Below are 16,194 nucleotides of genomic sequence, written 5' to 3' on the forward strand. Positions count from 1 at the left end.
CTGGACCACCAGGGAATTCCCTTGAGGTTCTTTTTATTTTTTATTTTTTTGGCTGTGTTGGGTCTTCATTGCTGTGCGCAGGCTTTCTCTAGTTGTGGCGAGCGGTAGCTACTCTTCATTGCAGTGGGCGGGCTTCTCATTGCATCATTGCAGTGGCTTCTCTTGTTGCCAAGCTTTCATTAAATGCTGTAAGGTAGAAAGACCCAGGGGATGAATTAAGGAGTAAGTATCTTAGATTTAGATCAATAGAATTAAAACTCTTTCTCCCTGACATTCAATGCTGAGAGTATTTTCCACCTACCAGTTGGTAGAAGGCCTGACTCTCAGTGAATCCAGCACTTTGATAATCTTTTATATGGTGATTTAGCTCCCACTGCTCTTCAGTTAACCAGATCAGCAACTATAGATTTTTAGCTTCAACCTGCTTGAGTGTGTAAGCTCAGCCATAACTAAAATCTGCTTCCTTCAATAATGATATGTCTATCAAATTCTTTGATCATCACTTTCCCCTGAACTTCTTGGTATCACGTGAGTTTTGCCACACTTCTCTAGCCTCTCTGTGGTAAATGGCCTTTTGGTTCAATGGAGGGATGGCCAGCTTAGTAGGCTACCGACTTATGAAGAGCTCTGTGAGAGAGATGCCCTACAACTGAAAGGCATGTAATTTCTTTGGGGCTGAGATTTTGATTTGTTCCATTTTACTCTAATTCACTGGGGATTTGGGGATTGGGGCTTTTTTGTGGGTTTTTTTCACAAAGTTTGTTTGAGTTTTTATTTTTCCATGCTGTTTGTTCTCAACTGTTTTCAGGGAAGAAGGTGACCCCATTTTATGCATGTATTCCTAATCTCATTAAATAATCAAGCCCTTGGAATATGAAGAAAGTAGAAAAGAAACATAGGATACCAATTTTTTTTTCAATTATCTGAGCAAGAAATGTGGGAGCCTAGAAGACTAAAACCATAGAACATGACTCAGAAGAAAAGCCAATTAGTTCCCAACCTCCTTATTTCATAGGTTAGGAAGCTGACAGAATCACATTTGTTTGTCCTAGATTTTGCCAATTTTCAGTTCTGGACAGGAGAAAATTACAAACATGTAAAAATAGTACTTTTAAATTAGGAGGAAAACTATTCCTAATACAGTTGACCTTTGAATAACTGCAGTTCCACATAGGTGGTTCCGCATCAGTGGATGTACCAATCACAGATTACATAGTACTGTAATATTTACTATAGAAAATAATCTGCCTATAAGTGGACCTGCGCAGTTCAAACCCACATCGTTCAAGGGTCAACTGCACATATGCCAAGAAGGACATGTGAGACAGAATTAGTTGAGTCTGTTCATTCAGAAGCAAAATGGTTCAAACAACTATTTATTGTATTATCTTTCAGTAAAGCTGGTTCAATCCCAGCAGATTCTGATGCCTAGAGCCTCATAAATATTAGTCACTCATTCGAAAATTGGTCCTGGATAGAAGGAACTTAGATGAAAAACAGCTGCTGTGATCTTTGGTCTTTTTAATTTCTTTAAAAAATCTGTCTGAATCAGCATGTTATTCATGGTGATATTAGTTTCTTTGAATATAGTGGGATAAAAAATGGAAATTGAAAGTAATAAGAGTATGAAAGTACAGAAGCAGATATTGTGGGCATAGGACTTCTAAAAATGTAATTTTTCAACCATGTGTGTTCTTAATACCTGGAATATCCACAAAGGAATGATCAAAGGAGCCATGCTTGATCCTAAAAGCATAACATATCCATGCTTATATTTTATTATATGAGCAAGGGTATCCCACAAAGAAATTAGAATGAAACATATAAAGGGAGGGTTGATAAGATGGCCACTTAATAGGAATGCTCTAGATAGAGATTTTAGCTTAGTTCAGAAGATGTACAGAACCTGATTTCCCTCAACACTGCAAGTAAGTGTTAAAATCTCCCACGCTAGTCAATTACAATGTTCGTTTTCCAACTGTTTTCAGCCTACGGGCAGTGAAGGTGGAATTAAAGAGCAATCACCTTAAAAAAAAGAGCTTAATGTAGTTTACAACTCTTTTTATATCATCTTCTTAAACACCGAAATGCTTCATTCAATATAGTATAGCATAGACTATTTTTATAAGTCTCACTTATGAAACTGCAATCACTGTGCAATTAAAATACCACTGCAATTAAAGTGTGTGTAATGGAACATTCAGAAATGTACACATGACTTTCCTTTATAACCACCAAGGGAGACATTTTATATTCAAGCCTCCCAACTTATAAGATTCATTCAGCTAACAAGGGAACTTTATTCACACAATAGCATCATACATACACACATGCGCGCGCACGCACACACACACACACACACACACACACACACACCCTTACTGTGGGGTGTTATATGTTTATAAACATCCAAAGGAAGATTTAAGAAGTTTATATTTTCAAAGTTTGAATTGCTATATGAAGATAAATTTCATCCAAAGGAAGATTTAAGAAGTTTATATTTTCAAAGTTTGAATTGCTATATGAAGATAAATTTCATTTGGTCTTGTTTACAGATTGTTCTTTTATATTTCTTTTTTTCCATAGAAAAAGAGAAAGTGAGCAGCATCGTGGCACCAGACATTATACTAATTGCTTTACGTAAGTTATCTTAATTGATTCCCAAAACAGGTTGGCAAGGAAGTTCTCTTTTTGAAGTTTCATAGGGGAAGACACTGATGCTCAAAGAGGCTCACTTGCAGCTAATACGTTTTAGGGCTAGAACACAAACCTAAGTCTGTCCTGTCACAAAACCCTTGCCCAAATATGAACTTCACTCACCTAGCATTATTCCTACTATAAGTATATGTGGTTAAAGTACTTAGAAATGTGTTTTGGTTATTAGGTGGACCCTGTGTGACAAATTCCCCATGCATTTTGAATGTGTTTTACTTAAGTACAGAGAGACTCTTACAGGTGATCTAGTTTCAAATCCTTATTTTAAAGGAAAGATTTTGGGGATCTAGGGAGTTAAAGTGATTACTTCAAGTTCTCAGTAAGTGAAAAAGCAGGGTCAAGTTTAGAAACCCAGAACACCTAACAACCAGCATGCTGTTTGTAGTTTACAACTTGCCAAGAACCTTTGGTTTAATGTCTGCGTTAAGTACTGTAGACTCTAAATGTTAATCATAAATATTTTAGGCTATTAGTTCAACAAATCTGGATTGAGCAACTACATATACACCACAATAAGCACGAAGGGCGCAAATATTACTAGGCATTCCTATGTAGATCTTCCAAATAATCACATTTTTACTTTGTATAATAATAGTACCTACCTCATAAGGTTGTTGTGAGAATTAAATTAAGTAATTCATGCAGAATACTCTGAATAATTCATGGCCCATAGTTAATTGTTAAGTAGTATTATTGATAATATCACCAATATAGCCCTCATACTCTCTCCATCCACTATGTGTATGCACTTCTTATCTCCCCTGGAGGGATACCGGTCTATTTCCTAAAGCAGCTTACAAAACAAAAACGACTGTGATAGAGGAGTTAAGGAAATGGTACAGTGCATTTGATTTGAAAAAATCAAATTTAGATTTTTTTAAAAAAGATCTTCTCTTTAATTCTTTTTAAGCATTGTGGTAGCCTGCATGATTCCCACTCCCTTGTATTTCATGCCCTGTAAAATACCTTCCCCTTGAGTGTGGACAAGACCTGTGACTTGCTTCTAGCCATAGAATATGGCAAAGATAAAGGGACTTTGCAGATATAGTTAAGATCCCAAATCAATCCATACAGAATTAATCAAAAGGGAGATTAGCCAAGATGGGCCTGATTTAATCAGGTGAATGCTCTTTTAATATGGACTAGACCTAGAGTGGCTTGATGAAGTAAGTGGCCATGTTGGAGAAACCCATGAGTCATGGAAATGCAGTTATTAGCCTCTGGGACCTAAGGGAGGCTCCCATAGTTGACAGCCAGCAAAAAAGCCAGGGTCCTCAATCACACAGGTGCAAGGAAATTAATTAATTCTGCCAACAATTTGAATGAGCTTGGAAGCAGATTCTTCCCCAATCAGGCCTCCAAATTAGACACAGCCCATGATTGAAGTGTTGTGACCCTGAGCAGAGTACCCAGCTAAACCAGACCTGGACTCCGAACCCACTGAAATTGTGAGATAATAAGCATATGTTGTTTTAAGCTGCTAAATTGGTGATAATTTGTTACACAGCATAGAAAACTAATATGTGGTTATGTTTTATTTCATTTGTCCCTCTCTACAGCATATTGGTGTTGCAGGCTAGAAGGAAAGAATAAGATACTTTAATTTGAACATAAAGGGAACAATAGTTTTTTGGTTTACATTTTAATGAATAGAACTATGGAGATAGCAGTCCTTCGGTTTGAGCAGTAATTTCTTTGGAATTAAAAAGTTATCTCTGACAAAAGATTTTTCCATCCTTAACCAATTTCTTTCCCTGAAATGCCCACTCTTACCTTTTTCTATGGTTGAATGCAACGAAGGAAGTGTTCACATGCTACCATCCTAATGATAACATGTAATTGTCCAAACGCTTTCATATAAATGGTCTAATTTGAGTTTCATAACAATTTTGTGCGGTAGGAACAAAAGAATTGTTCAGGGGCATAGTTGTGAACCCACTGGTTATCCTTGGGCCTGGAAACATCAAAGGCCCTTAAGAAGTGCTAAAGTGAATGAAGATTACTTTTTCAGATAAAGAAATTGTAGTTCACAGAGAACAAATGACTTGCCCAGCAAAGCCTGTACACAAAAGTACAAGAATTAAAACTCATACCGTCTGCAACAGAGGACAAGAGTTGTTTTCTATAATAGCATTTTACCCCTGAAAAGGAAACACATTTAGCTATTAACAGCTATTAACCTTTTTTCTCAAATTTGCATCTCTCCTTAGCAAAGAACCCTGAAGGGGGAGGGAAGGAGAGATGAAAGGAATTATCATGGGTATGGAGTGCTGCCCAGCCTGTGGAACGCCTTGAATATCTAAGAACCAGCAGGATCTCAGTGGATGCCTCTAGGTAGAGTTGCCTTCTGACAAAGGGAAGATGAGTAGGTAAACAAAATGTTAAGGCTTTAAAGGAAAACTACCTGTTTATTTTTCTAGCACAGCCTTTCAAAATGCAAATCAATAATTGTGTTTCTAAAACATGAATTTCCAAAACCTTTGAAAAATAATTTTGCTTACTAACACTTTCTTTTTTTTGTAATATTTTTATTTGAACTTTTCTTTTTTACATCATTATTGGAGTATAATTGCTTTACAATGGTGTGTTAGTTTCTGCTTTATAACAAAGTGAATCAGTTATACATATACATATGTTCCCATATCTCTTCCCTCTTGCGACTCCCTCCCTCCCACCCTCCCTATTCCACACACACCTCCAGGCGGTCACAAAGCACTGAGCTGATCTCCCTGTGCTATGCGGCTGCTTCCCACTAGCTATCTACCTGACGTTTGGTAGTGTATAATTGATTAATGTCGCTTTCTAGTGTAGTCTGAAGTCAGGGAGCCTGATTCCTCCAGCTCCATTTTTGATTCTCAAGATTGCTTTGGCTATTCGGGGTCGGTCTTTTGTGTTTCCATACAAATTGTGAAATTTTTTTGTTCTAGTTCTGTGAAAAATGCCAGTGGTAGTTTGATAACAATAGATGAATGGATAAGGAAGATGTGCCACATATATACAATGGAATATTACTCAGCCATAAAAAGAAATGAAGTTGAGTTATTTGTAGTGAGGTGGATGGACCTAGAGTCTGTCATACAGAGTGAAGTAAGTCAGAAAGAGAAAAACAAATACCGTATGCTAACACATATATATGAACTCTAAGGAAATTTAAAAAAAGGTCATGAAGAACCTAGGGGTAAGATGGGAATGGAGACGCAGACCTGCTAGAGGATGGACTTGAGGATGTGGGGAGGCAGAAGGGTAAGCTATGACAAAGCGAGAGAGAGGCTTGGACATATATACACTAACAAATATGTATAACTGATTCACTTTGTTATAAAGCAGAAACTAACACACCATTGTAAAGCAATTATACTCCAAAAAAGATGTTAAAAAAAAAAGTATGTCAAATATAAACAAATCCGAACTTAGGGAGCGATTTTAATTAGAAGGAATTACAATTGCAGTTGTGAGAGCTCTCCAATCTCAGAAATTTGGGTTTCAAAATCAAGCAGAGCAAGTTTTTCTTCCACAGTGTAAAGGAGGGGTAAGCAGAGACAAGCATAGTCTTTTAAGGGGACTCTGGACAAGCAAGGAGAAATGACTGGTAGGGTTTCATTGGAAAAGGGTCTCCCTGTGGTCATCTGATTCCCAGGAGAAGCTGATAAGTGTGGGGTAGGGGAACAGGTTCCATTTTTTTAGTGCTTCCTAAGGCTTTGGAGCAAGCTGCGCTCAGCAGACTGTAGGAAGGAGATAAGCCTAACTAAAGTTTGGTCAAGACAAATTGGAGGGTAAGAAATGGCCAATTGTGAATATTTGGTCAAGCACAACTGGGCAGTTTTGGGTTCTGAGGATCCGCCAGTGTCTTGGTGAGAAAGATAACGGTGAATCTTTTATTTTGAACACTTTGTCACTTCTGGCTGCCAATTAAGGGATTCAGTGTTTAATCTCTAGTCCCTTAAATTTAACGTATGTATCTCCTCCTATGGAATACCCCGTTTTTAGATGTTATTCTTTTCTTTTAGTATAAAATCGCTCAAATTCCAGTTCCATGAATAGTGGGAAACAGCCATGGGCAGAAATCAATGAGGTTTTCTTGGGAGGGAGAAGAGAAGAAGAACTTTCCCTGCTTCTCCACCACTATCTAACTCCCCGCTGAAAATTTGAGCTTCAGAGCTTCGGTCCTACCATTAGGGGAAAGAAAAAAATGCCTTACAAATTCCCCATGAAATTCTCTCTCTAATACCCCTGCTTCTGCAACCTCTACTTGTTTTTATACACTGAAGCTGGTGAGCAAGTTGGTATTTACATACCTCCTTTAAAAGCCCTGCAGAGATGGTCTTCTCCTAATTTGGGAATAGGAGGTTATTGCTACTTAATATCCTGTGGCCTCAGACACAAATATTAAAATAGTTCCATTTAACATCCAGCTTTCACATTCTTCATATTGTGAATGGGTTCTTCATAGAAAAGTCAAAGCAGTTAAGTAAACATACACTGGAAAAATTATAATTAAATTATCACATACAATAATTTAAAATGCCACAGCTATTGAATATGTGGAAAGTACTGTGATAAGAACAGGAGAGTGTCATGGGGAAAGTTACAAAGAAAAAAGATTAGTTGGCACTTAATTTTTAGTGTGTCAATCACTGGTTTTTGGAACACATTTTTACATTATTAATCTTCAAACCTACAACATTCATACCAAGGATGATTTTGTTGAACTGCACATCACGGAGAACTATTCGTGTTGATAACAATGTAGTTTCCTTTCAGATCGACAGCCACTGCAAGAATGCCTTTTAGATGTATTATTGTTCTTATCCATCAAACCAGAGCTATCTTAATAGGCAAACTAATGAGATTTGTCAAGATTTTATTTATTTTACTCATAAATGGTGGCCAGCATTTCAGAATTGTAACAGGGCAAGGAAACAGTTTCTTCATAATAAATCTAAAGAGATCCAGCTTAATTTAACTTAAAAATATTAATTTTACAAAATTAACTGGTACTAATCAAAAATAGCAAAAAATACATTTAGCAAATATTCAAAATAATATTACCTGTAGAAATCTAAATTGTTGATATTAGAGCCACCAAAATATTTTTGTTACAATAGGATATCCCTTAAACATCTTCATCTAGAACGAGAAATATGCTGCTAATGCCCAAGTGATAGAGAATCTGTGCCCATACTGCCTGCCATTCCATGATTCAGGCCAAAATGAAGGCAGGTCTTTGCTAATACGTAAATTGTTTATCCTAGGGCTTTCCACTGGAAAGAAGAGAAATGCTTAATTAGTATGCTCTAGACCAAACTGCATATTTTGTATTATGCATTTCATAATCACTTCACCTTTAACATTTTAATTAATTAAAACTATAAAGTTAATTAAAGAAATAAAATTAAGTCATGGAGGTAACAATTTTCCCATATTTTTGTGACTATCTCTATTTGATACAGCTACAGAGTGAATTAGGGAGGGCTACAATATATATTTGCTCCCTACCTCTTGAGAGATAGGCTTAAACATTTACATTGGATAAAAGCCCTTTTAGGCTGCCTTCAGTGCATCATCAAGGATTCATTCTGGAGTTTTCATGTCAGTTAGGCAACATTACTCTTTGAAGGACTCAGATGTGAGGCACTGTTTTCTGTTCTATAGAAAGATACGTCTGCCTTCAAAAATCTAATGATCATTTGAGGTAGAGAGCATACATAGTGAACAGGTATAATCCAAATGTATTAGCAAGTTCTGAGAACAAAACATAGAGAACTGATATTACTGATGATGTTATACATGGCCTTTGGACCAAAATTCTAAAGTCAAGCAAACATTACACTTTTGATCTTTGTTTCTGGCTGCAGGTAGTGTATCATAGCAATTATGCAAACCAAACAAAACATATAGTTAAAAAACCCCACCAGCTTTAAACAAACAAACTGAGATAAATCTTGGGCAGTAGGTCTACAAGTAGGATAATTTTTAAATCTCTCTGAGCCTTTTCTTCCTCTGAAAAATGTGCAAAGTTATCTGTCTCCTAAAACAGAATTATGCAAAGATCTGTGCCTGACATATTGTAGGCATTCTATAAATGTAGCTCTTATTACACTGCATATAGTAACATTTGCTGACAAATACATAACTGGGGGAAATGGTGTACATGAAAGCACAAAGCAACTTTTTCTTGAAAAACAACTGAAGAGAATGAAAAGAAGCTAAAATAAGAGAGTATGTAATCAGCTCTAAAACTACGGAAGGAGTTTAAAACTTAGGTTCCAAGCTTAGAGAATGTAATTTAACAATTTGGTTTATATTGGCAATGAAATTCTAAAGCTCCACTTTTAGAAAGGAAGGCATAGAGGAGTAAGTAAATGAGTAAACAAAAAAGAAAAAAATTACTAATATATCCCAATATAAAAAGCATATTTTTGGCATGACAATGCCTCCTCATAGAACTTAGGCAGAAAGTCTTCCCACAGAACCTAGTGCAATGAGAAAGATAAAATGTGTGAAATGATTGAAGAGAAATTCTAAGCCTGCACTAGAAGTTTAACCAAGCCATAACATTTTTTTCTATCCATTTGTTTTCAGCTCCTCAGCTCATGGTCTAAGATGAAAATTCATCCAGTATCCATGTAGATAGTGAAGAAAGCCAAAGTGAAACCTATTACACCATTTTGGTGCCAGGAGTGGGCCCAGAGAGAATTCCCCAAACTAGCATTTAAAAATAACTGTAGGGCTTCCCTGGTGGCGCAGTGGTTGAGAGTCCGCCTGCCGATGCAGGGGACACAGGTTCATGCCCCGGTCCGGGAAGATCCCACATGCCGCGGAGCGGCAGGGCCCGTGAGCCATGGCCACTGAGCCTGCACGTCCAGAGCCTGTGCTCCGCAGCGGGAGAGGCCACAACAGTGAGAGGCCTGCGTACCGCAAAAATAAATAAATAAATAAATAAAAATAACTGTATACATGTATTCCTCAAAGAAATATCCATATGCTGATTCATGGATAAGTAGGGGAAATAAAATTGGGAACTATGTAAAATTATAAAAGGAGAAGAGAGGATGAAGAAGCAGCGGGAGGAGGAGGAAGAAGTAGAGGATTCTCCAGAGAGAGGATGAAGGGAGAAGGAAGGAAGGCAGGAAGGCAGAAGAAATTAGGAAAAAGAGAGACAGAGGAGTGGAGCTCACCCTAGAAGTATTCTTTTAAAAAAGAAAAAAAAAACGAAAGGAAAAGAATATAAAAGGCAAAAGTTTAAACAACCCTTCACAGTTTCAAGGAAATTAAAAGGAAAACTACCACTATGAAAATAAGACTATGAGTTATAAGATAATGTAAAAACAGAATAAGATAAAAAGGGCACTTCCAAAATTAAGGAATTAAACAGAGAAGAAAAGATGGAAATTTAAAATGCATGTCAAAGCAGTGAAGAGCAAAAACAAAGCTGCCAAGAAGTGAATCAGTGACCTAAAAGTAAGAATTGGTAAAAGTCACAGAGAGAGTAAAGAGAGGGTAGCGGGTGGCCTGAAAAACAAAATGAATACATGGAATAGAAAATAAATGTTTTAACAATATGACGTAAGGGAATTTTTCTATAATAAAAAAAGACGAGATACTCAATCTGAAAGTGTTCACTGTGTACCAAGACAATTCATAAGAAATATTAGTGCTAATATATATCCTAGTGAAATGACTAAACAACAAAGATAGAGCCCCATAAGCCTTTAGTCAGAGAAATAAGGCCATTAAGTTGGTGAAAAATGTTAAGATGGACTACTAGTTCTATTCAAGAGCATTAGACTTAAGAAGTAAAAACAGCAATATCTACTGGATTTTTAAAAAAAGTAACATTGCCCCCCCAACTTTTAAAAGTTGATATGTGCATTATAGAACCCAACAAGCAAAGGACATAAAGAAACATCCATAATCACAAGGAGTTTACAGTTTGACTTGAACTTCTAGTCCTGTGTGTGTGTGTGTGTGTGTGTGTGTGTGTCTGTACATTTACACAGTGACACACGGTTTTGTGCTTGAGATCATATAGTATGCATCATTCTTTTTCACATATAAAGATATTTACCAGTTGAAAGCCCAAAGGCCATGACTATTTGGATAACCAAGAATATAATACACCAATTTCAATCAGGATAGACATGCAATCTTGTCTTTCTGATGGTCAAATATTGCTTAAATGACAAAAATGACAAGCCTCTGGATAAACAAATATTGGCAGAGATACAATTAAAATAGTGCATTCCCTTAATGTTCAATTTAAAATGAAACACAAAGCAAAGGAGTACAATAAGTTTAATGCTTATAAGAGAATTATCAGGTCTATACTATTAAAATAATATGTAGAAGGTGTTTCTATTGAGTTGCTTTACAATGTATTCATATAGTATGCACACATACATCAGTCTTCTCCTCCCTCTTTGCCTGACCCAGTACCTAAGTACAGTAGGTACTGCTCAAAGAGAAGGTTTAGCCATTCCCTTCCCTTAACAGAGTTCATGCAAATTTTAACCAAAAAACCCCCCACATATTAATGAAGTGTGTCACTTTACTATTTCTACTTTTAACATACTTTGTGCATCTCAGAACATGTAGAAAGACTAGATATTTCATAGAAGGGCATAACATAGTCAACTATACACACAATAGTGAGGATTAATATCTTGCCTTTGCAATTCTCTCTTCCAATGTCCTTCAACCCAATGCTCAAAAGTTGATAGTATACTGCTCACAGAAGTGCTTTAGCAATTACATTTCCAAAGAAAATATTTCCCATCAATATTTTCACAGCTATTCAAAAGTCTTATTTTACTACCACTACTTTAAATACACTGGGGCATTTCTAAATATCTAGAAAAGTTATCTATCTAAAATAAGAACTTATTTGTCCACATTATACACAGTACCATTAAACAAAAATTCACATGTAACAAAATGATAATGGTCCAAGGTGACTGCTCACTGTGACCTTCCTGGACCTCAACCATGTCCTCCTCACCTCCTCCTCTATACCACTAATACAGTGGACAAGTATAGACAAGTATACTGCTCAGAGGCAGCTGAACAAATTAATTCATTTCCAAAAGTATTTTACGGAGGACAAGATTTCCTATGAGTTTCAATATAAAGTACACAAATGGGCTAATTTTATTCATACAACTAAGAATTCGTACAATTCTTAAACATCTGGATACTAGATGTTGCAAGCTGGGATTTATTTGTCCGTTATGGACTATAAACAGAGCAAAACAAAATGCAGCTCAAAGAGGAGGTTTAGTCATTTTGTAACCAAAAGATAAGACTTCATACGAATTTTAATAAAATAGTAACAAAATATGTTCTTTTACTACCTCTACTTTTAACATAGTTTGTGCCTCTCAGAAAATTTGGAACATGAAGAAAGATATTTCAAAAAAGGGCATCACCTTATCAACTACGTATACAGAAGGGAAATAAAATGCATACACAGAACAATGGTTATAACATGAAAATATCCTCTAAATATGAATTCTTTCCTTTCTTTCTTTGCAAGACCTTTTGCTCCACCCTTCTAACCCACCAAATAAATGTGGTCCTGTGTTGCTCCTAGTGTCTATTCTGTTGGTGGCCGAAAGATTCCATTTCCGAAAGTCATGCCAGAAATCATTTGTTTTTTTAAGATTTTTTTTTTTAAACAAGAAGTTCACTTAATAAGACCTGTGAGGGACTTCCCTGGCGGTCCAAGACTCCCCACTTCCACTGCAGGGGGCATGGGTTCCATCCCTGGTGGGGGAAATAAGATCCCTCATGCAGCCAGGCGCAAGCAAAAATAAAAATAAATAAGACCTGTGATTTCTAACTCTATTTTTTATTCAGTGTCAGCAACCTCTTTAGGTCTAGAAGCCTCGATGTAGCACAAAAAGAATTTTAACTTGTCTCCTAAAAGGTTGGGAGAAAAACTGAGAGAAGTCTTTTTATACTATATGAATTAAGCCTTTTATAAACGGCTAGTACATCTTTTAAAACGTTGGGCCCTCTCTGCTAGCCCAAGGCAGTACATTGTTCTATCTTTCCCCTCACCCACTCTCCAGACCTGGTAACAGGCCTTCCATCCACCACTGCAATCAGGTCACTGGAACAGGCCGTCGCTGCCTCTGGGACTGGCTGGGTCCCCAGCGCGTGAGGAGACCAGCGCAGGAGTCCCCAGTGGCCAGAGCACGGGCAGGCTGGTGACTGCAGACCTTCCGGAACCCTTGTGGGTCGGCACGCGTGTGATCGGAAGAGCCCCGGGGGGCACCAGCTCAAAGGCCGGAAGTGGCCGGAAGAGCAGTGGGTCGTTTGCGTGAGGTCCGAACGGTAACTGGAAGGTGCTTCAGCGCTCAAGCAGGTAAATGGCTGGAAGGGCCTGGGTGCCACAGTGGGCGGGCTTGGTGGTGGCATGAGGGGTCCCCAGGGTCCTCACTGCATAGGCTGTACAGTCTCTGAAAGGGAAACCGGGTTCTGAGCTCAGGGTCGGACCAGTGACTGGAACGGACCCCACTGCATCAGCGTGTGGCAAGGATGGTTGCTGATAAGGCCCTAGGTTCCATACCACGTGGGCAGGTTGGTGACTGGAAGGAACCCCGGGGCACCAGCACGCGGTAAGGATGGTGGCCAAAAGGAAAAGCCTTAGACCCCAGAATGGGGGCAGGCCAGTACCTGGTAACCAGACAGCCCTAGCACGCCGGGGTTGGGGGGAGGGGCATGCAAGGTGACTGGAAGGGTGCTTCTTTTCCCTGGACGCAGGCAGGCTGGTGACTGGAAAGCCCTATACAGGAAAAAAAATGCACGTATGGACATTAGTAAGGACACTATTGAGTGACTGTTGCCATAGGGGGAGAGGGGCAATTGCACTGGGAGATGTTTGAAGCCTAAGCCAGAAACAACTTAGGAAAGGGGTGGGCAAGCAAAGCTCTTGCATACTCAGAGCATGGAATAGGTGGCTGTGGAAGGAGGAAGGAGGATGCTAAAAACTGCAAGCAGGAGGGCCTGCAACTTAACAACTATATCAAATATTGCACTGAAGGAAAGGTTGAGGCAGGAAATGTTTATTTGTGCTTAAGCACCTGAGTCAGAGGTTTGGGCCTAAAGGGAACAAACAAGTTGTAGTTAGGAAGTTCAAATAAAGTTTAGGGCATAGCTGTCCTAGGCTAACCAGTCTAAAGCTGTGTCAAGCAAAACGTTTGATCCATCTTGTCAGTCCCTTCTCTTGTTCAAGAAAGGCTCAGTGTTACTGCCGTTGAACAACTCAGAGGTAAGGCTAATCTAAAGTAGGTGATGGCTAACTGAAATACTCCTCAGGGTCAGAGTTTTCTTGGTGGTGTCCCTGAAGGACCAGTAGAACCATCTGTTGGACCATCTGGCAGAGGTCAGTTGTTTTAGGGTCTGAAAGATGAGCCATCTGAAAAAAGCAATGCCCAAAATGCAAAAGATAAATATTATAAAAGGTCATATTAAAGAGCCATGAATCAAGCACTAAAGGTATCCAGGCCAGTGAATTCCAGGAGGTCAGTGGATGAAAATCTTTCGATTATGTAACATTGGTCATTGACTTTTTTCTTGTTTTTATTTTTTTTTATTGTGGTATAATTGATTTACAATATTTTACTAATTTCAGGTGTACCACATAGTGAATCAAAATTTTAATAGATTGTACTCCATTTAAAGTTATTATAGGGCTTCCCTGGTGGCGCGGTGGTGGAGAGTCCGCCTGCCGATGCAGGGGACACGGGTTCGTGCCCCGGTCTGGGAAGATCCCACATGCCGCGGAGTGGCTAGGCCCGTGAGCCATGGCTGCTGAGCCTGTGCGTCCGGAGCCTGTGCTCCGCAACGGGAGAGGCCACAACAGTGAGAGGCCAGTGTACCGCAAAGAAAAAAAAAAAAAAAGTTATTATAAAATATTGGCTATATTCCTTGTGCTGTACAATATATCCTTGTTGTTTATTTTATACATAGTAGTTTGTGTCTCTGTGCCCCTCCCCCCTTCCCTGTCCCCAGTGGTAACCACTAGTTTGTTCTCTGTATGTGTGAGTCTGTTTCTTTTTTTTAATGTTCATTAATTTGTTTTATTTTTTAGATTCCACATATATAAGTGATATCATATGGTGTTTGTCTTTCTCTTTCTGACTTACTTCACTTACTATGATCATTTCTAGGTCCATCCATGTTGCTGCAAATGGTATTATTTTGTTCTTTTTTATGGCTGAGTAGTATTCCATTGTATATATGTACCACATCTTCTTTATCCATTCATCTGTCACTGGACATTTATGTTGTTTCCATGTCTTGGCTATTGTGAATAGTGCTGCAATGACATTGGGTGCATTTATCTTTTTGAATTATAGTTTTGTGGGAATGTATGCCCAGGAGTGGGATTGCAGAATCATATGGCAACTCTATTTTTAGGTTTTTGAGGAACCTCCTTATTGTTCTCCACAGTGGCCGCACCAATTTACATTCCTACGGACACTGTACGAGGGTTCCCTTTTCTCCACAACCTTGCCAATATTTGTTATTTGTGGTCTTTTTGATGATAGCCATTCTGACAGGTTTGAGGTGAGATATCATTGTGGTTTTGATTTGCATTTCTCTGATGATTAGCAATGTTGAGCATCCTTTCGTGTGCCTGTTGGCCATCTGTATGCCTTCTTTGGAAAAATGTCTGTGTAGGTCTTCTGCTCATTTTTTTTTTTTTTTTTTTTTTTTTTTTTGCAGTACACGGGCCTCTCACTGTTTTGCCTCTCCTATTGCAGAGCACAGGCTCCGGACGCACAGGCTCAGCGAGCCCGCTCCACGGCATGTGGGATCTTCCCGGACTGGGGCACGAACCCCTGTCCCCTGCATCGGCAGGCGGACTCTCAACCACTGCGCCACCAGGGAAGCCCTTCTGCTCATTTTTTAATCAAGGTTGTTCATTTGTTTGATATTGAGTTGTATAAGCTGTTTATATATTTTGGATATTAACCCTTTATTGGTCATATTATTTGCATATATTTTCTCCCATTCTTTTCATTTTATCAATGGTTTCCTTTAATGTGCAAAAGCTTTTAAGTTTAGCTAGGCCTCGTTTGTTTAGTTTTGCTTTTTTTTCTTTTGCCTTAGGAGACAGATCCAAAAAAATACTGCTCTAATTTATGTCAAAGAGTGTTTTGCCTATGTTCTCTTCTAGGAGTTTTATGGATTCACATCTTACATTTAGGTCTTTAATCCATTTTGAGTTTATTTTTGTATATGGTGTGAGAAAATGTTCTAATCTCATTCTTTTACATGTACTGTCCAGTTTTCCCAGTACCACGTATTGAAGAGGCTCTCTTTTCTCCATTGTATATTCTTGCTTCCTTTGTGGTAGATTAATTGAACATATGTGTGTGGGTTTTTTTCTGGGCGCTCTATTCTATTCCATTGATTTATGTGTCTGTATATGTGCCCATACCATACAGTTTTGATTACTGTAGCTTTTTA

The 16,194-nt window shown here is 38.3% G+C and overlaps 1 protein-coding gene across 1 annotated transcript in view; it reads right to left on the reverse strand.

The window, feature by feature from the left end:
• Positions 1 to 13,134, reverse strand: part of LOC112401968 (melanoma-associated antigen B10-like) — a 91,159-nt gene extending 78,025 nt beyond the window's left edge. Inside the window, 1 exon segment of the mRNA XM_024748493.1 lies at positions 12,788 to 13,134. Coding sequence (XP_024604261.1) covers positions 12,788 to 13,134 — 347 coding nt within the window.
• Between the last annotated feature and the right edge of the window lie 3,060 nt (positions 13,135 to 16,194).

Source organism: Neophocaena asiaeorientalis, unplaced genomic scaffold, assembly GCF_003031525.2.
Source record: "Neophocaena asiaeorientalis asiaeorientalis breed wild unplaced genomic scaffold, Neophocaena_asiaeorientalis_V1.1 scaffold1043, whole genome shotgun sequence".
In the NCBI taxonomy this organism is placed as follows: Eukaryota; Metazoa; Chordata; class Mammalia; order Artiodactyla; family Phocoenidae; genus Neophocaena; species Neophocaena asiaeorientalis.